Consider the following 21,217-nt stretch of genomic DNA (forward strand, 5'->3'; position numbering starts at 1 on the left):
TCTGCTTTCCAATTCTAACAATTTAACAAATACAATTTCCATTTACTGTTTTTCCATTTTACTGGTCATTCATTAGTATTTTAAAGGAACACAAAATAATTCAATGTTGTTTTAACTTTATAAATAATAGGAAGAAGTGCTGGTCATGTGTGTACAAACAATTAACTTGAGAGAGATCTGTTTTTTTGGTTCTATTCTGCAGAATAACAATTAATTTAGAAAAAGGAAATGTACATCCCATTGCTGGTTCTGCTTTCGATATATATGTCTTCTTATTATTTTCATGTCTGTGTATGTATGTTTTGTTTTGAAAATGCAAAAATAAAAACTTTTTTAAAAAAAAAAATGTACATCCCATAACCCATAATTTTTTTTTAAAATAAGGTACAGTAATTATAATGTTGTACTACCTTTTATTGGTGTAGCAAAGCTAAAAAATGAATGTGCAGCACTAATTACTAGCAATTTGACCCATTCTCTAACTTTATACTCTAAGTACAATATATGACAAACACAAAACACACGCCCAAAAACATATATTCTTTATTTTCCAATTATATTTTCCAAAATATTTATCTTTAAAAAAAGAAACTGACGTTTACATTTATCAAAGCTATAAGAAAAGCTATTTTAAATCCGGACTCCATTACTCTGCAAAACACCTGATCACTGTATTATTACCAGCAAAGATTTCAGTTTATTTCAGTTACACTATTAACACTAGCAAGTTGTCCTGGCATAAATATACCATGATATTTCTTTTCCGAAAGCAAATGTGATTGGATTTGTAGAAGAAGAATCTAGTCAGATTTATAAAAAAATACATTCAATCTTAGGGGGAACAAAAATTAAAGAAATGCCTTGTAAAAGAATTATTGATTAATGATAAATATTAATTTTAGGTCATTTGGTTCTGATAAAGCTACATTTTAGCAATCACTTTCAAAACCGCTACAGCCCAAGCAGCTCACAACCAACAAATGACGGTATCTGCCCTTTCAATATCATATAAATCTTTCATTTTCAGCCATTTTTGTTTATAAAACATACACACACCAGCCTAAAGTATTACATGCATTTAGGTGGACAGAACTTTATATTCTTATGATTTCAGCATATTTCATTCAGCCATAGCGTGAGTAGTTTATAAAACTGATTATTTTATCTGTGAGTAGCAGAACAATATTGGAGCGTCCTGCATTAGGGCTAGAGATGCCAGATTTAAAAACTAAAAACAATCAAACAAGTATATCCCATGCATATCCATGCAATGCATCAATGCTTATCCTAAGTCTATTTCCAGGTCAATCAGATTAGAGCCCCCCATAGTGACCAGATACTAAGATGCACAGGGAATGGTCATGTGGTAGACAATTTAGCATATTCAGTCAGTGAAAGTTGTTAAAGAGAATGTACATGAAATAACTTTTATTACACTATAGAATAGTAAAGCCAATGTACTTAGTTGGGTTTGTAAATGGCAGTTTCCATTCATATGAAACTAGAACATCCTATCCCTCCTTTTCAACTCGCTACACAAATATGCACTTAATATCATGAAAACCCAAGAAACTTGGCCACAACATATAACACATGAGAATGTACAAAATATCAAATGGAAAAATACTCATCATTTATTATTTTTTCGTTTTAAACTGTATTTATTCTGCACTCCATAAGTGCATGTCTGTTGTAGACATAAATGTTTACTTCTCTCATGTTTCATAATACTCTCTAACTTTACACAAGGCACATTGATTAGGAAGAATACAAATACCAGGCTTTTCCTCTTTCACCCAAAATTAGACATATTACCATGATGTCTGCAGTTAAATGTGTGCATAATCAGAATGCATCGCTAAGTAATCCAAGGAAAGCTGTCCATTCACTTTGGGTGATGCTTGCAGAGCAGGCTGCTCCAGGGACATAGACTTGTAACATCATACTGTAAGATCAGCTTCAGTCAGAGCAGGGCTGTATGCACCTAGTCTCTGATCCTCCTTGACAGTATTTTTTCTTACAGACAATATTGTACTTTCATGACTGGTCCCACTGCAGGGTATTATTCTTTGTTTTGAAACAGTTTCAGAATGTGATGCTCAATGACCTGTTGGACTGGTAAAATATGGGAGCGATTAATTGCAAATCTCCAAAACAACAGTAATGACATTCATTTATTACATTAGGGGTACTGTCATCACTCAAACCCCACTTTTAATATTAGCTTTTGCTGTTTTCTATGTTATTAATCCTTTTCTAAATAAGTATTTTTATTATATCTAAGAGATACCAAACTAACCACCAGACTGGCAATCTGTAGATTCTGCCAAATTACAAAGGAGCTAGCAGTGAGTTGTTGTGGGCTCTTTGTACTTGAAATGCCAGGCCCCTTTTGAATCCTAGTCCAGACCTGCCAATAGGTTACGATGCAGTGATCTAAATGTATTTAAGGTAATTAAATGGAGAGCATCATTATATACCTTTTTTATAACCCAGAGCCACAGCAAGATCCATTGGGGTGTATCCAGAATCAGCCTCCATGGTTAAATCTGCACCGCGTTCTGTCAATGAAAACACACGGTTATTATGCACATTTTATGAATTCTTATTAGTTATGTCCCTTCAGTCTCTGAAGAGCACAGCAAATATTCCAGATAAGATAAATCTAATTATTTTGGAACATGCGATGTAAGTAATGTTCACACAGCTAAGTTGCTTCTGTGCAACTGTGTGTGATACAGAACAAGTCTTGCATGTTTCCATGAATCAGAACAATTTGTGGCTAGCATTTGCAGACTGGACTTTATTTCCAGCACACGAATGCACATGGTGTTAATAAATCTATTAACACAGAGCAGGATGGGCATATTAGAGCTTCTACCAAGTACACACAAGTGCAAAGGAGCATGTATTCCAAATACTATTACTGAATGGTGTAAATAGGGCACAATCTTGCATATTTAGCATGCAGAACTTACTGTTGCATTCAGAAATCAACTTTTGAAAATATGCATTACTTCCCTCTATTTTGCATCAGCCATTCCTTCTATTTTAACCAGGTGCCCAGAACCTAGTTAAGAAAACCTCTAGAAATATGTGACACATTTTAGTTGTCTATCTACCTATAGCAAATGGAGTTTAATACATTTTAAACTTTTGAAAAAAGGGGTTGTTTCTTTTTAACTTTTAGTATGATGTAGAGCTATTCTGAGAATTTGCAGTTGGTTTTAATCTTTTATTATTTGTGGTTTTTTAGGTTTTTTTGAGTTAAAAGTGAAATACCCCTTTAAATTGTTACAGGGATTTAGAAGTCAATCTCTGAATTTAAAGGGGTTGATTACCTTTAAATGAACTGCTAGCATGATATAGATAATGATCTTCTGAGACATTTTGCAATTCGTTTTTTAATTTCTAGTATTTCTAGTTTTTGAGTCATTAAGCTATTTATTCAGTTCTGCAATTTCAGCCATCTGGTTACCAACTCACCCTAGCAACCATTCATTAATTTGACTGAGAGACTGGAATATGAATAGGAGAGGCCTGAGTAGAAAGATGAGTAATAAAAAGTAGCAATAACAATAAATGTGTAGCCTTACAGATAATTTGTTTTTTAGATGGGGTCAGTGACCCCCATTTGAAAGCTGGAAAGAGCCAGAAGAAGAAGGAAAATAATTAAAAAACTATAAAAAATGAAGACCAATTGTAAAGTTGCTTAGACTTAGCCATTCTATAACATACTAAGGGGCAGATTTATTAAGATTCGAATTGAAAATTAAAATTTTTTATTTTTTTTATGGTCAAAACGGTAAAATTCCAGTAGAACTATACAAACTCGATTTTAGTTTTTTTAAAAAAAAAAATTGAATTTGATTTTTTTTTATCATAATCTGGCAATTTAAGAATTAGAATTTGACTATTGGCCACCTAAAACCTGCAGAATTACTGTATAAGTCAATCGAAACTCACATGAATTCAAAATTTGACCCTTAATAAATGTGCCTCTTAAAGTTAACTTAAAGGTGTACCTCCCCTTGGCTTGAGCATAACTTAATGATAACGTCAAATCTTTATATTTCACTAGAGGAGGGAATTAGCCCTTAGTGAATTTATAGACAACGAGATTAGTCACCCACAGTAAAATTCCTCTTCTGCGGGTGACTAATCTCTTGCAAATATATACGTGTAAAACATATGTGTTGCTTTGGCTTTCCCAAGTCACCTGATATTGCCTTGTGAGGAAACTCGTGACTCATCTCCTTGTCTACCATTGCCCTTCCAGGTTTCTTGCTGTGCCCTTTTCATAGAAATACTTAAAGCAGCAAGCATTATGCCAAGCTATGTTCAGCTAAAGACTAGATTTTATAGACTTCATAGTAACATGAAGAGACTTTACCCAAGTTCTTAAAAATTGGGAAGGCTTCAAAAAAGAAAGTGTGAGGGCTTTCTGTGTATCATGAGATTATTGTTTCAAAGAAGCTTAACCTAGTTCTGAATTATAAATAATAAAACAAACTATACACAACTGAACGTGCTGTGTAAGTACCTAGCAAAACCTCCACACATTTCACGTGATTTCCCCTCACTGCATACAATAATGGAGTCCCTCCATTCTGAAACAAAAGAAACATAATAAAGAGGTCAGATTTTGTTTAAAAAAATTGACTAAATAATAAATAAATAAAAAGTGTATGCCTTTGGAAGACAATAACTACTTAAATGAACTCTAAAGCATATAAATGTCGTTTTATCTGTGGAAGATATTCAATGTGATGTGCTTTCTTAAACCAAATATACTGTTGGGACTATATTGTGCTCTATTTTCCATTTGCTGGTCTTTCAATCCACCAGATCATGGTTGTGTTATAGCCTAGCAAGGGTTGCTACATTATAATGTCTATCTAAAAGAGGAAGAGGCAAACCCCAAGTTGGCAATATGGATTTAATCAAAGTCCTTTATGAAGAGTACAGCTTGATATAATGTTGCATAATCATAGCTAGCTTCAGTTTGCACTACAGAAAGTTGAATTAAGGTAACAGAAAATGGGCCCACTAAATAGAGCTTATAAGGTAAAAAAAGGTTCATATGGTTCATCTGAACTGTGTGATCCACCTGCCAGTTTCTGATTAAAGTCCACTTTGATCTAGCTGCATTATAGTTAATCACTCCAGTCTTTAACTTTCTGGCTATGCAAGTGTATGGCCAAAGTGGACAGTAATGTTGATATAACAGCAGTTATATGTGAAAACACAGAGGAACAACGCAGTTTAAATGAGGAGAAGCTTTTCTTGTAAAAGAAAAGATGTCCTGTATGGCCTTAGTGATCCAAAAAATAAATTATTTTTTGGGAGGGTTAGATGTAATTTTATTATTTTTGTGCAACAGATTTGGTAACAAATATATAAAATTGTTTATTATACACAAATTAATTTTTATAGCTGCATGACAACTTTTAGACAAACACAAGAGGTCCTCTGCACTCAACCCATTATCAATATATTTAGGACACTGAGACATTTTGCCTTACCCTTTAAACAAAATAGGGATTGTTTGTCCATATATTTGCAGTACTTGGCCAGGTTAAAGGGGTTGTTCACCTTCCAAACACTTTTTTCAATTTAGTTGTTTTTAGATTGTTCCCTAGAAATAATGACTTTTTCCAATTACTTTCCACTATTTATTTTTTACGTTTTTTCCAAAATCTAAGTTTAAAGTTGAATGTTCCTGTCTCTGGTGTTTGAGTCTGACAGCTCAGTAATTCAGGTGCAGATTCTGAACTGTTACAATTTTGCAACATTGAGTTGATACATTTCTCAGCAGCATCTCTGGAGTATTAGCAACAATTGTATCAATTCTAACAGCTGCCTGTAATGAAACCCAGAGATTCTGCTCAGCAGGGACAAAGATAAGAAATGTATCAACTAAATGTATCAATTTAGAACAGTTTACAGGATCGGCGACCCCCCCTCCCAGAGCTGCTTCAGAAGGAGAGAAATGACACTTTATACTTCAATATTAGAAAAACCGTGACACATAGAAAATAGAAAGTCATTGGAAAAAGTCGTTATTTCTGGTGATCTATCTGATAACAACTAGTTGTTTGAAGGTGAACAACCCCTTTAAATATATTGCAATATATGGACAAACAATCCCTGTTTTGTTTAAAGGGTAAGGATTTTTTAAGTGCTTGCTCTGAATATGAAACTACTGCACAACTCAGTATTAGTGAGAAAACACTCTAATATCTTACCCAATCATATATATTGATGTCCACTTTTTTACTCAAGAGCAGCAACACGATGTCGGAGTATCCACCAGTACTTGCTAGGGACAATGCACTCTCTCTTTCCTTGGCCAGAATGTGAGGATCAGCTCCCTGTGGAGATATTACTTTTGTATGAAATGCTCAACTCAACAGTCTCATCATTAACTGCAGGTTTAAGGGCTCATTTATATTGGACAAAGCGCAAAGTGTATTTTTTAATGCACATTTCCCCAAAGAGCATTGTACCTGTTCTTGTATGGTGTGGAAAGTGTTGTGTCCAATAGGTAATCAGAGCTAGCAGGTTCAATGTGTGCCTGCCATGTAAGCAGGGGCGATCCTGGCCCCTCCGCCGCCTGAGGCAGCAGCAGTTGCTGCTGCCCCCCCCCCCGGAAATTCGCTCTTAAAGTACCAGGAGCAGCATTTTTGCTGCCCCTGGTACCTAGTGGGGCCCTGACGCCTGAGGCGACAGCCTCAACTTGCCTCATTGGCGAAGCACCCCTGCATGTAAGACCATGTATGGGAACAGCCTCAGGGGTATTTGTATGCATTTTTATAAAAAAAAAGAAAAGTTTCTTGATCTCAATTAGCACTACTTGCACTTAACATGAATCTTTCCAGAGCAAAGAATCCTTACCCAGATAGCTTAACATCCTCTGGTTCTCGCCGTTACTCTAAAGTAAACCACAACATGACACAAAATGCTCCCATGGAATGGTTATTAAATATTTTTGGACAGTATATTGAAATTGTAACTCAGCTGTATACCTGTATACTTCAAATAAAATCAGGAGCCAGAGTCATGCAAGTAGCTTACTTTGCCACAAAATAAGACATTGCTACATGCATTTAACATTCCTAGGCACTATCAGTACACTGTTAGTATACTAACTAGTTGAATTATATGGCATTATATTAAATATAAACTGAATTATATTAAAATGCTAGCTGGATTCCTGTGGAATTTAAGAATAACAATATTTATAAAACACAGTATCACACAGCCATGGTCTGTATTCTGTACAGCAGTAATAAAACTGTATTACATCTTTCAAAGTTTTACCAGCTCCAAGAGGTAGCAGACAGTTTCTATCTCTCCAAAAGCAGCAGCCCACATCAAAGGGGTGAAACCTCTTTCATCTGGACAGTTGATTAACGTCTTATCTGTAATTAAACAATGCCTGTAAGGTAATGGAAGTCACTAGATCTCCCACATATATTTATATATTGCATATATAAAGTATTTGAAGAATACAAGGCAAGTGAGAAACAACCCTTACCCCAAAAATGATCTAGTGAAAACATTAGGTAGATATGGGCCATTAGAGTTTTACATAAAGAACGTAAGCATAAATGGGAAATTAGCGTTATTTAACATAATGCATCTTTTTACAATATGTGTTTCAAAATATGCAATTTTTTACTTTTTGTTAGATTATAAGAGCAAATAAAGACAGGACTTCCTGCAGCACATAGTGGCATAGATGCAACTATTCAAAGGTTTCCTTTCTCATGCCAGCACTGTTTGCTCTGTGCTGATTATTTCTATAGAACAGTGCTGTTCAACTTCTGTGTTACAGAGGGCCGGAATTTTTCTGGTCTACATGGTGTCCATGGGGCTAATAATGGAAACCAGTGTTAGCCACTCCCTGTTTTTTTAAACCACACACACTTTAAAGCACACCCATTACATATACACATTGATTGTGGTACCACACCAAAAAACAAATGGTTGGTGCTCACTGCAGGGATATCACTTATCAGTCAAATGTGAAAAAAAGTTAAGTCATATTAAGACATACCCTTAAATCCATATGCCTCCGCCTCCCCTGTGGATAACACAGCACCCCCAGCACATGATTAAACACCTTATGGGCCCCTGACAACATTGTGCTGTGCCATGTAGTAATTATTTGTATTAATTACTTATCAGCCTTATATTGTGACATATATTCTATGTGTACTGTATATTGTGAGTGGGTCCCAAAGCTCGGTAAGTGACAGCAGCACAGACCATGTGCATTGAATCAGCAGAAAAGAAGATGGGGAGCTACTGGGGCATCTTTGGGACAAAGATCTTCTCTGCTAAAGGACTGTGGTTACCTTGGGCTGGTACAGAAGCACAAAACATTTTGTACAATACCCTTCTTTATTTAAGCTTTACTTCTCTTTTAAAGCTTACACATGGTAAGTAGACAGGGCCGCCAGTTGGACAGCCCTGCTATAGATCAAACAGTCAGTTGACACATACAGACTGGGCCGTGGAACACCAGGAAAAATCCTAGTGGGCCCTGGCGGCCATGGCCCACTCACCTAGGATGCTGCTGAAGACCATCCCAGTGCCGTCCCCTTTTGCCTAATCACAGTGTTATTTATTTATTTGGCTATTATTAATTTTGAATGAAACAAAATGATCAAATCAGTACATTAAAGAGAGGAAAAAAAGGAGTATAAGGATACAAAAAAGGCAACATATAAAAGGGCATGCCATGGGTGCAGCTAATCACCCAGATTGGATTGCTTTGAGGTTGACATCTCTGCTCAAGAGAGATGACACAGCATTACATCCATGCAGGGACTGAGTGAATATCTGGATTTAGAATATGAAAGCACATTAATAGGTTCCTTTATATTTCTATAAATAAATAAATAAATACATAAGTAGTAGTAATAATGATAATAATCTATCTTAATCTTGGTCCAGGTGGACTTTGCCATTTAGTAATGAACACTGCAGGCCCAGACTGGCATCCTGTGGGTTCTGGCAAAAGCCATAGGCAGTCACTATTAGTGGGCTAGTAGAAGGACTGTTTGGGCCTCTGTGTATTTGAAATGCCAGAGCCTATTTTGAATCCCAGTCCAGGCTGGCAACAGGGTTAAGACACAGCAGAGAGATAAATCAGTTAAGAGTGTGTGCAGTTTATGGCTTTATAATATAAAAAAGTTGGAAGCAGTTAGATGCAGTAGAAATATGTGTCTATATCAGATATAGCGCTACCTTGCTGTGGAAAAACCAAGTACATCCCAATATAAAGCACTATTTGGCATATTTATATAAGAGGTAGTTGTCTTTACAAATATAATGGGTGTGTACAAAAAGTACATAATTATTGAATCTAACTATTCAAATGCACAATCATGCATCTGTACTCACACAGTGATCACACAGCAACCATTACTATGGGCATGTAAAGCCCAGTCTTCTAAATGTTGTTTGCCAAATCACATTTACCTTTCTGTAGATATTCCTTCAGCTGGGTGAGCTCCCCTTGGGCAGAAAGTTGCTGTACAGACAGAGCTGGATATAAATATAAATTCAAATTATTCAAATTTTAGGGTACTATATAATTTGTCAAGGTGACTTTACAGGAGAAATATACCCTAGCCCACCTCATCTGTCTGCCCCTCCAAGCTCACTCCCCGCAGCAACTATTCTTTTGAGAAATCAACCTTTATCCTAACCTGCTATAAATCTGCAGAGTTGCCCAACGGAGTTCAAAGGCCCCATCTTCTGTCTGTCTCTGACTCTCTTTTGTTAGAGCAGCTCCCACAAGATCGGAAATGGTAAATGAGAGAAGAGGATCAGAGAGAGACCGAAGATAGTACCTGCCCTATATAAAGTCTGCCCAACCAAGAGCTCAGTGAGGCTCTGTCAGATATAGTTTAGGTGAATTAAACATACAGTTGAATTAGGACAACTGATATGGTCCTTAACAAAAGGGGCTCCACAAAGCTCATATGTGATCTCCCAGGGATCAAACAATACAATCTACCTAATTTGTCCTAACACGTGGCAACACTTGCAGTCTATAGAATTACTGTGTGCTACAAATGCTGCCATCCTAAATTAGCCCAAAGATGGCTGTGCTTATTGAGAAGTTTGAGGGGTTGTTGACAATTTACAATTGGTTTTCGTTTTTTATTATTTGTGTTTTTCTAGTTGTTTAGCTTTTTATTCAGCAGCTCTCCAGTTTCCATTTTCAGCTATCTGGGCCCAAATACCCTAGCAACTGTGCACTGATTTGAATGAGAGACTGGAATATGAATAGGAGAGACCTGGATAGAAATATGAGTGATAAAAAGTAGCAATAACAATACATTTATAGCCTTACAGAGCATTTGCTTTTTAGATAGGGTCAGTGATTCCCATTTGAAAGCTGGAAAGAGTCAGAAGAAAAAGGAAAGCATTTAAAATATAGCAAAAGATTAATAATGAAGACCAATTGAAAATTTTCTTAGAATTGGCCATTCTATAACATTCTAAAAGTTTATTAAAGGGTGAACCACCCCTTTAAGTTCACGACAAGGTGTGAAAATTATCCTGATGAACAATTGATAACATCTACTAAATTAAGACACTGAAAAATTTCTGAATGATTAACACAAAATTAATAAATATGAATTCCACAGTATACTTACAATCCAGTGTGGCTGGCAGCACTGATACCATGTTTCCCCGCTGCCTATTAGTTAGGGTAGTGGAATATTTTAAGGGTCCTGCTGCATCAAAAAAAAGAAAAGATTTTGTCAGCTACATAACTCTGCATCAGTAACAAAGTACTGTATATGAAAAAAATTTGTATCACTAAAAACCATTACCTGCAAAGAACAAAAATACAACATCTAAAAATACACAACATCCAATTGTAATTCAACCATAATTTATGGATTATTGGATAACTGGCCCACTGCATGGAACAGGACAGAATTTACATACTGTATATACATATATATTGCACATTTCTGTACAAATCCCTTACCATTCAACGATGCAACATCTTCCTCCATATCTGAGCCATTTGGTGCTTGAGGATAAAGGGGGATTATTATGCTGTCGTTATTATGGTTAGAAACACAGGTTATGGAGAGAATGCCATCCTCTGTGATTTGGTCTGCCATAGCTACAAGAATGAGAGGTATAAATCAAGTTATTGTTATGAGTATGATTGCACATTTATAATAATTTAAAAAGGTCTGTGTGTACCACATTCAAAAAAGAACATACATAACAATTGATAAATTAGCACCAGGGCAGAACCCCATAACAAGATGTTTTTTTCATTATTCTACCTGCAATAGACTGGTGACATAAAAAATTCAGACTGCTATATTTTACTGAACCCGCATCAAACACATTTGTATGTCTTGTGCAATGCAATGCGTTTACAATGCAACTGGTGTAGTTAGATTTTTTGTTTTGTGATTAGTAGATCACAAAAGCACTAGTCTACGAACAGTTCCATTAGTCATCATTCTGCATACTTTGCATTATTCAGGTTTTAAATACAGTGTCTTGGGACTGCAGGAGAGTAAACACATATTAACCCCCTCAATGCTACCCAATGAATGATTCAGATGCTGACTTATGATTTAAAGTTTATCATAGCTTTATTAGAATGCTTTATCCAGTGATCCTTGCCTGCCTGTAAACACTTTAGACAAAACCAAAAACCAATGGCAGCTGTCTTTTTCCATATAATAAGGCAGTGATCAAAAATTCCACCACAGTTTGTGCCTACGAACTCCAACCTCGGCCTAACAAGAAAAGTGCTCTTTCCACCCTGTCTTGTATCCCAGAGAGGAAATGTCCAGGCCAATTTCAGTCAGATGAACACCATCCATTTATATTATCCTCGAGTAGTTGCCTTCGAGTTGATGGTGCCTGATCACCCAGCCCTTAGCACGTGCAAAGAGTGAAACTCTGATATTTCCTCAATCTCCTGGCCTGTTCGATAGAGGAAATGTCCCTTGTACCACACCACCCTAGGGGCAATATCAGACCAAATTACAATTTCGTGGAAGAAAGATGTTAAGCAGTCAAAGTCAATTTTTATAATGAATATTAAGCTCAGCTGTTCTAAAATAACAAAAGTCATTACCACCTGCATGTACAACGAATACCAGTGGGCTATTTTAATTCCTGCTGAAGCTAACAACCTCTGGGAGGACACAGAATGATCACAAGCCAGGGATTCCAATGCACCTGCACCTTTAAGATCAAGGCTAAGACCTCCAGGGGGAATCTTTGCACTCTGCCTGGCCCAATGTATATACAAGTGACCCACGAATAAGATGATAGAGTAAAGCTACCATGTCCTTTCCAAGTGACTGATGTAAGTGATGTCCTAACCGTGCTAAAAATTGACCTCCACCAGGTAGAATTTGGGCATGTTGGGCAAGTTGAGTCCTCCATATCCACTTCAGGAAACAGCTGCCAGAACGTTGTGCCTAGACTTTGAAGTGAAGCAGGAGAATGACCAGGAGGTAGTAAGACATCAACTGCTGAAGAAACCCCATGCTGGGAGTCTGCAACCCTGCACAGTGAAGTTTTCTTAGTGGATTGCCTGGAGTGTCAGCAATGATGTGTAGAACCGCTGGAGGATGAAGCATTCTGGGACAACTGGAGACATTAAACTCTACCAGGATGATTCAGAACTGCTGCATCTGGTGACACCCTTGTCCCGTGCAGCCCTGTGTGTCCGCTAACCGGCAGCCTGGTGGTAGACTGACCACAACTCCAGATATCTCCAGGTATCTTCTGCTATTACAAGACCACTCATGTCTACTTCCAGCCAAGGAAGAGGCAGTGCTAATTGGGGGGGGAAGAACAAACTTGCACCTGTAAAACAGGGGGAACAGCCCCAGATTTGCTTGTAGGCATGGCAAGCGGGATATGAGCAGTGCTTTGCACCCCTGCAGCAGATTCTCACACATCAAAGAAGGGGAGTTCACCCTCTTTTGCGCTTAATGGAAATGCTCCAATATCTGCCTCAGATTCCTGGTGGACTGAACAGAGGAATGTCAAAATTCTAGTGGAGGACCTATTTTGGGAAGGGAGAATGATAGTAGGTGAAACCAAATACAGCGTGGCTAATAGATGAAGAGGGACCAATAACTAGATGGAAAGCAGAGGTTACCATGTGGCTTTTAGCTGACACGTGCCGCAGAAGCTTGCACAGTAACAGTGGGCTGGGAAGCAGTGGACTTGGCCACAGAAATAGAAGGCGACCCCGTCTGGACCTAGGTGGGTTACAGCTCAATATAGAGGGCAGATTGGAGCAGCAGACCAGTCAAGTGGTCCCTTTAGACTCCCTTTCTCCCAGGGTTTGCAACTGTCTATTGTCTATGACTGATAATATCCTGAAGCCATTCCAACCATTCTGGGGCCACTTTGGCATGAAGTTGATCTAGTAACTGATCGACCATGGTAAGGGGAAGGGAGGGATTATTATAAAGTGCAGGCAAACTCCAATAATTATAATAACAATCCCTGAGATGATTTACAGAGAGTATCAGTTAAGAGTTGGTCAGCAAGGAACGAAAAAGCATCAGGGAGTTGCTGAGATCTGTGCCATTCTAGAATGACATGCATTGGCTATAGGATGGAAGTGACGGTGTGCTCCCTGCACACGCCAGGGCAGTGGTGGGGTTGCGCATGTCAGGCGCCTGGAGGTGATGTGAGTGTGGGGAGGAAGGTAAGGAGCAGCATCGCTCCCCGCAGTCCTGATGCTCCTTGATAGGTGCTGCAGCGCATTTGAGAAATGGGAGTTACTCATTAAATTCAGTATTGCTGTAAGTGCTGTCTCTTAGAGCAATGCAATGACGTTACATTTTTCCTGGTAGGGTAAATCATGTGATGGACCCTTATGTGATAATTTTGCCAACAACAGACACTACACTGATAAAATCTTGGTACAACTGGCATAGGGTTTAATCCTTTAAATTCTAGCACAGGGGTGTCCTAATTTTTTGCAATGAGGGCCAGATTTGGTGAGGTGAAAATGTGTGGGGGCCAACCATTCAGCCTGATATTCTTTAAACTATTAACATCATTTAACTCATTTAAACAAGGAATCACATAGCCATAGCAGTAATATTTCGGCAAATTAGGGAAATGATCTGCCACTTGGTCTATACTGCTGCCTGTGTGCTGAAGGTGTTAGCAATAGACACGTAATAGACAGGTGGAAGTATAGACCAAGTGGCAGATCATTTCACTAATGTGCCCAAATATTACGGCTAGGCGATTCCTGATTGCACTGTGCTGGCGGGCCGCATTATTATTAATTTCATGATGGAGGCTGAGGGCCAGTGTAAATTTGAAAACGGGCCGCATTTGGCCCCCGGGCCTGACTTTGGACATGCCTGTTCTAGCAGAATTTCGCATTCAGTGCCAGATGTTTTGTGCTCTCTCATTTTAGGTGCATTTCCTCGGAGAAACATTTAGTTACGTTGGAAAACTATATATTTTTGTTCAGGACAAACAACTTTCTAACTCTGCCTAAAATTTGAATCAGATTTTTTTGCATTTCCACTTCTGGAACAAAATATCAAAAACATTTAGGCATTTAAACCAGAAAAATATTTTATTTAATGCTCAAAAATCCAACTGATTTTTAAAGACTCATGTCTCTGGAATATGCCAATACCAGATACTATAGTTTTAGGGAGCTTTATGACATCTATAGTTCAAAAACTCCCAATAATAATTATGATTACAATTTTAAAGCACTATGGCAGAAAATTGCATACTTTACAATCCAAAACCACAAAATCCTGAAACGGTAGGTTTAACCCAGGAAACCATATATTTTTAAAAGGTACAAAGTCTCCTGAATCCAAAATCGGTAACTATGTCTTTCTACTCCTAATTACCAAACAAAAAAGCTTTTCTAAACTTCGCAGCATGAAAATGCAGAAAAATAAGTAGGTACCAAGAAAAACATCCTAAATATGAATGCCCACCAAGCAGTTTGATGCCTATTGTGCATAGGATTACCAAAGTATATGGAACACAGAGACCCTGAAATGAAGTTTGCGCATACAAATTGTCCTGGAGGAGGTCACTTCAGCTATTAAAAAATCAACACATTTTCTGTATTTTTGTGATATGAAAAGCAAAAACATTTCTTTTAAGATATATATTCATTATTTATTCTGTCCAGCAAGTAGTCTAACTGGATAAATCTGCATCAGTTGTTTCATATCTATGACCATTGCTGAAGGACATCCATGTTATATGCATTTTTATAGGTACTATTTAAAGAGGAAATTTAGAATGTTAAAAGCCTTGCAGCCAGTAAAGATTCTAGTCGTATTAGTGTTTAAGCAGCATAAGATTTGTCCCACAAACCTCATATGATCTTGTGAATGTGCTGCAACTAACTTCAGTGACAGAGCTTCAGTGTCCTTAAAAGCTCTAAAGCCAAACGCAGTAAAAAATTCATTTCCCCATTTTCCAAATTCCTGATCAACAAAATGCACTTTTCACACAACGGCTAGTTAAAAAAGCAAGACTACCCCCCATCAGCATTGCAAGAGTTAATAGGAAAGTCTACCTTGGCAGAACAGCAGCAAACACTTCCTGGATCAAAGATGTTGGCGTCTCCCTGGTTGGTTAGTTTCAGACCGTCTTATGATTGGCAGATACCAGGATTCCTCTTATTGGCTGGGTCTTGTCTCATTATGAGAAAAGCAGAGGACTCTTGTATTCTGTCCTTCAAGACTTCCTATGATTACACATACATTGTCGGGGGGAGGCTACAATGGGCGTTGCCTTTTTTACATCAGCTCATGAAAGCAAGCTGAGGCTGACTGAATGCGGAACCTTTGTTACACTGAATGTTAGAGCCGGACGTTAATAGGTGATGCACCACAGTGACAGGCAGCAGTATGGAGGAACAGGAGATGCAAATAAAGGTAAAGAAAGGTAAGAAATCGTTCCTGTAACAGTATGGCACACATAGTGATGTGCTCAGCTTTATTGGTCTTTTTCCATATCCACACTTTGAAATATGGATTCTGGGCAAGTGATATGAGACATTAGAAACACTACACATTGCTGGAAATAGATTTCATGAATACTGCGCCATGGGTGGACTCAGGAAGAGGACTGCTTCAGGGGAGAGGAGGAATTATGCAGTGGGAAGGTAGAGTGTGTGTGCTTGTGGAGGTATGGTATGAGGTAGTCTGGAGCTTGCATGTGTAAAGGGGTAGGGGGTTGCAAAGCTTTGACTCACAGTGGAGATGCCAGGAATCTGTTCAGAGCCAGATGCTATAGGAACACGTATTGTTCCATTTAGTAGATGGTAAAGCACCAATGTATGTGCATCTGGCACATTATTATATGGCGCTATTATCGATGGGCACACAGAAGTAGTACATGGTATTTGGTATACATTCCACACCTATTGATCAATGAGCCCTTACATTTACTAGAAGCGCACACATGTCCTAGAGGCCCACACAGCATAGGGGGAGTTCTAGTTCAGCAACAGAGGGAAAGTCACAGGCTGAAGATCAGACACAAAACAGAATACTTCTATAACTTAGTGTATACAGATATACATTCCATAGTGTAAACACATAGCATTTATTTGAATTATGTGATGTATGTTTTGTTGGTGCTACTGTTTTTTCTGCTTTATCAAAGAGAAAATTGAAAAAACAATATTTTTAACATCTAACCAGGCCTGCAACAACTGGGGAATTGAAGTAAAAAAGTAAGAGCTGTATTGGTCCCAGGTCTCCATTAATAAATAAAATTATCTCTAATATACATTAATTAAGAAAATCCATGATGTTTTTTTAAAAAAACGCAATCCCTTGCCTATGATTGCCCTTTGCTCCACTAGCTCTGATTACTAACTGCACAAATCCTTCAGTGCCCTCTAGCTACGCTACGCTGCTCCTTCGAGTTCTGGACAGAAAAAAAGCAGCGTGCCGGGTTGTTTCATGCCTTGCTTCTTGTTAAAGCTTACCTCAGTCAGAAACAACCTACATTCTGCTTTCCTGATGTAATGGTACTTAGAATCATGGTTTCGACATAATGCAGCCAGCAGCCATATAAAGATGTGTGCAATCAGAACAAGTGGAGCAAAGGGGGATCACAGAAAAGGGATTGTATTTCTTATAAAAGCAGTATGGATTGTTTTCTTTTAATACATGTATATTAAAAATAGGTTTCTTTTTTAATGGCCTCTGCTTAGGGTTTAACTGCTTCGCTCAAGAGGGGGTGCCTAATAATTTTGTTGTATGGGGCTTTATGGTTTTTGATGGCAGCCCTGCCCCCAGTGTCCGAAGGGTGCACTACGTCCAATGGCAAAATCATTTTAATGCTCCCTAAACTGTGGGAATATAAGACCATTTGTTTGATTTTAAGCAAGTAAGTACTGTTATAGCAGGTTCTGTACCATTCTATAAGTACTCTGCATTGATGAAAGAAATACAAATGAAAAATGCTGTGCAATTTATTCATGACAGTATGACACAGTGGACACTGTTGGTGGAGGTTTAGAAGGTTTTTAAAAATAAGTAATACTTGGTTAGTAATTAGTACTTATCAGTCAACTACAGTGTACTTAAGCAAAATTCTGTTTAGTAGTGTCTACAGTTTTTTTACTCCAGAGAAAAATGTTTACATGCGACCTCTTTCCACCCCCCCCCCTTTACAATTAACACAGGGAATCTTTATTCAGACATATTTAGTGACGGCCGCCTAAATATAATATACAGGTATTTTAAGCAGTTTCTTAATGGATGGCATTGATTCCTCCTAGTGTCATTGGCCCAACAAACTATTTTCTGCACTTCACGGTTGAAAAAGGCAAAGAAGCAAAAGCCCAGCCACTGCCAATGCATTAGTTTAAACTGGGCATTCTCAAGCTTTGGCCCTTGTGCCAGTGACTGCATGGTATGGCCTTTGTCCTTGCAGTTGTGACAAATTAATTCTCACAAAATGTTTTTTGGTTTGGCCGGTGTTTTTTTATGTAATGTTGTTTTTCTCTGTTTTATTCTAGTAACAGATAAGTTCACTGAAAGCATGTATGTTCTTGCTAATGAGCCCTCTGTGGCATTATACCGCCTTCAGGAGCATGTCCGCAGATCTCTGCCGGAACTAGCTCAGCACAAAGTGAGTGAATGATCCCAGGGATTGTTTGAAACCTCTAAACCACAGCTTAAAAACCCCCACTATTTCCTGTTTTCATGTCTCCTTTTTATAGGCTGATATGCAGAACTGGGAAGAACAGAGTCAAGGGTCAATATACACCGTGGAATATGCCTGCAGGTTGGTACATTTTACATGTTTGGAAATTCAGCAACCCACTTCACTTTATTGATACAATAATGGTTCCAGAATGTATGGACATTGCCTGAAATTTTGCAGATGCATTGGCTCCAGCCTGCAGTGTTACTATGAAGACAATATGTGAAAGTGAGTGGGTTAAGGTTGGCAGAGCTCTCCATTTCAACACCTTGCTCCAGGTGTGAATGCTTAGCCCAGTGATCCCCAACCAGTAGCTCGTGAGCAACATGTTGCTCTCCAACCCCTTGGATGTTGCTCTCAGGGTCCTCAAAGCAGTGCTTATTTTTGAATTCCAAGCTAGAAATCAAGTTTTAATTGCATAAAAACTAAGTGAAGTGCCAAACAGAGCCTCCTGTAGACTGCCAGTCCTCATAGGGGCTACCAAATAGCCATTCACAGCCCTTATTTGGCACCCAAGGGACTTTTTCATGCTTGTGTTGCTCCCCAACTCTTATTACATTTGAATGTGGCTCACTGGTAAAAAAGGTTGGGGACCTCTGGCTTAGCCAAATAACAAAAGGAACTGATAGAGAGCCAGTAGCAGAGCTTACTGCCAATATGTGTTTATTCACACATGTTACACTTGATAAAGGGTGTGCAGCCTGAAACATGTTGTGTGAATAAACACATATTGGCATTAAGCTCTGCTTTTGGCTCTCTCTCAGTTCCTATTGTTATGTTACTATATTTCTTGATCTATTGCGATAAAGTAAACTGCCTTTCCACCTTGGTGCAATCTGTATTATTTACAACATTATAAGAAATATAATGCAGACGTGGTGGATTTAGGAGCAGAAACACAAAATTATTATTAACATTTATTTATATAGCACTAGCATATTTCACAGCGCTGATGAAATTTAGCATTTCACACCGAAATCCTCCCTGCCTTCAAAAGACGAGGGAAGCAGCAGGACATCAGATTCTCCACCTGCGGAGAACCTGCAATTGACTGCAGCGTTTGACAATAGCCTAAAGTTGATCACTGTTATACTCCACTTCCTGTTACTGCAGGGAAACTTCACTGCTGACTGGCTGTTTATTAAAGGAACAGCAACCCCAAAAAATAAAAGCATTTTAAAGTTTTACCAGTGCAGGAAAACAGTACATTATATTTTAATCAATTGGTGTTACTGTGCCTTTAAATATAAACTGAATTACTATTTTTGACCGTCCATCTAGTTATTTGCTTTCCCTTCATTTTTTTTCTGCTTCCTTTCTCCAGTGCCGTAAGGAGTATGACATTCAGCAGTGTTCACTTCAAGAGCATTGATGGGCTTCTTAAACAAGCTATCAACCTGAAGCATCAGCTAAACGCAGTTCATAGTCGACGGTAGCCCCTGGCAGAGACTTTTGAGGACATTATTCCTATGGCTTGCACCTTTTATTTTTAGATATGTTGAACTGAACAAACTGGGGAAGGGAAAATTCTCCTCTATAGAATTGTCATATGAAGAATATCTTGCTGCTGTTATGATCAGCATATCATAGAAGCTATAGGAAATCTAAAGCAGCAGAAAAACAAAGATTTGGGAAATTGTATAGAGAAACACTTCATGTAGATTGTGGGGGATTCTAATATTGTATATTGTAAAAAAAAAGCACATACATTAGTGGACAAGTCTTGTTGATTTACAACTTGACAACAGTAAAGAATGGCATCTAGAGAAGAAAGATATTTTGCTAGAAAGTACTAAGATTGGCTTAACATTGTAGTAGTGCAGTAACCCACAACAAATATGCTAACTTTTCATTTGATCTTTGTAATAAAAGCAAGTGTCCAAATTATCATGGATGAATGCCTTGGTGCAGTATATTAAAGTTTTGTTAGTATGTAAGAAGCAATCACATTTATCTTTGACAAGTCTGTTACAAGTTAGAAAACAAAAGCAAAGATCTTATTCGTTGCTATAGGTAACTTTGCTGGTGCAATTTAGCATCTACTGTATGTCCATAAATCACCCCCAAGGTCTTCCATAGCAAATGTTTAGCATATATGTAATGCCTCCAAGTTATATGATGCTTTTTACTAAATATGTGACTTTTGTTCATGTTTCAACATGTTTGAATATACTTAATTGTATTCTTTCTTTTTCTGCTACTATTAGCTTATTATTAGGCCACATTATTTCTACAAAGTCTTGTATACTTTGAACCACTGTGAGTTTCCTTAAAACTGAAGGACAGAAATGTTCTTTAGGTTAAAGAGGTTTGTATATCATTTCTTGGATAATTGAATGAATGTTTATCTTTAACTCCTTGTTATTACTATGTATTTTTGCCATGGAGGAAGATTCTGTAACCATTCCTGTTGCATCTGATTGACTTCAGTGTGAACTGTCAAACAACATCATGAGGGTTCTTAGCTGAAATGAACACATTAAATCATTTTCAGGCTATGAAAGTATAACTTTGTATGAAAGTCTGTTTTCTCTGTGAAAAGCTTGGTAAATAACACCGTAAGTCTGACAATTTCAATGATCATGTGGCCATTGTAACCAGAATTCATTAAAATCTTTTAAATAATACTTATCATAAATAATACTTATACCTTTGCAGAGAAATTGTATGACTCCTTGAGAGTAAACCTTTCTTACTAAAAAGGTATATATTTCCCTTTTTAACATTAAGAAAGAGAAAATGTACCTTGGGGTACCTAAAATACCTATGCTTTTCAGAGCATCTGTTCAGTACTCACTATGGAAATCAAGAGTGACTTCAAGTGCCACAATCCATCCCAAGAAACAAGATGAGGTAGGGTTTGCTTTGCACTCTTAGCCTAAATGGAGTGGTGAACTGGTCCCTGGGAGCAGAGACAGCCTATTATGGTTTCTTTCCAGAATGTGGAACCAATTATAACTGTAAATATACA

At 37.8% G+C, this 21,217-nt stretch overlaps 2 protein-coding genes across 5 annotated transcripts; one reads left to right on the forward strand and one right to left on the reverse strand.

Annotated features, from left to right (window-relative positions):
• Positions 1 to 525: 525 nt before the first annotated feature.
• Positions 526 to 15,745, reverse strand: rfxank.S (regulatory factor X associated ankyrin containing protein S homeolog). Of its 3 annotated transcripts, none has more exon segments than NM_001095942.1 (9): positions 526 to 2,115; positions 2,481 to 2,561; positions 4,544 to 4,610; positions 6,249 to 6,374; positions 7,324 to 7,424; positions 9,493 to 9,558; positions 10,680 to 10,760; positions 11,021 to 11,161; positions 15,599 to 15,745. In NM_001095942.1, coding segments are annotated over 8 exon segments (714 nt in total). In that variant the 5' UTR covers positions 11,160 to 11,161; positions 15,599 to 15,745; the 3' UTR covers positions 526 to 2,062.
• A 22-nt stretch (positions 15,746 to 15,767) lies between these two features.
• Positions 15,768 to 20,873, forward strand: borcs8.S (BLOC-1 related complex subunit 8 S homeolog). 2 transcript variants are annotated; one of them, XM_018239869.2, is made up of 4 exons: positions 15,768 to 15,959; positions 18,059 to 18,171; positions 18,263 to 18,327; positions 19,571 to 20,873. In XM_018239869.2, the coding sequence occupies exons 1-4, from the start codon at positions 15,908 to 15,910 to the stop codon at positions 19,680 to 19,682; spliced, it is 342 nt and encodes a 113-aa protein (XP_018095358.1). In that variant the 5' UTR covers positions 15,768 to 15,907; the 3' UTR covers positions 19,683 to 20,873. The 2 variants fall into 2 exon arrangements, with proteins under 2 accessions (XP_018095358.1, XP_018095359.1); XM_018239870.2 differs by having other exon boundaries at positions 15,777 to 15,969.
• Positions 20,874 to 21,217: the final 344 nt, after the last annotated feature.

The sequence above is a fragment of the Xenopus laevis genome, chromosome 1S (assembly GCF_017654675.1).
Source record: "Xenopus laevis strain J_2021 chromosome 1S, Xenopus_laevis_v10.1, whole genome shotgun sequence".
NCBI classification, from domain to species: Eukaryota; Metazoa; Chordata; class Amphibia; order Anura; family Pipidae; genus Xenopus; species Xenopus laevis.

What these genes read in the sequence shown, in the direction of transcription:
- rfxank.S (XM_018239838.2), bottom strand. Translation starts at nt 11,159, where the DNA reads ATGGCAGACCAAATCACAGAGGATGGCATTCTCTCCATAACCTGTGTT. An exon ending in GCTGCCAGCCACACTGGATT is followed by an intron (nt 9,559 to 10,679) that starts GTAAGTATACTG and finishes ATTTATATCCAG; the next exon opens with CTCTGTCTGTACAGCAACTT. An exon ending in TCTGCTACCTCTTGGAGCTG is followed by an intron (nt 6,375 to 7,323) that starts GTAAAACTTTGA and finishes ATATCTCCACAG; the next exon opens with GGAGCTGATCCTCACATTCT.
- borcs8.S (XM_018239869.2), top strand. Translation starts at nt 15,908, where the DNA reads ATGCACCACAGTGACAGGCAGCAGTATGGAGGAACAGGAGATGCAAAT. An exon ending in AACAGGAGATGCAAATAAAG is followed by an intron (nt 15,960 to 18,058) that starts GTAAAGAAAGGT and finishes GTTTTATTCTAG; the next exon opens with TAACAGATAAGTTCACTGAA. An exon ending in ACCGTGGAATATGCCTGCAG is followed by an intron (nt 18,328 to 19,570) that starts GTTGGTACATTT and finishes TCCTTTCTCCAG; the next exon opens with TGCCGTAAGGAGTATGACAT.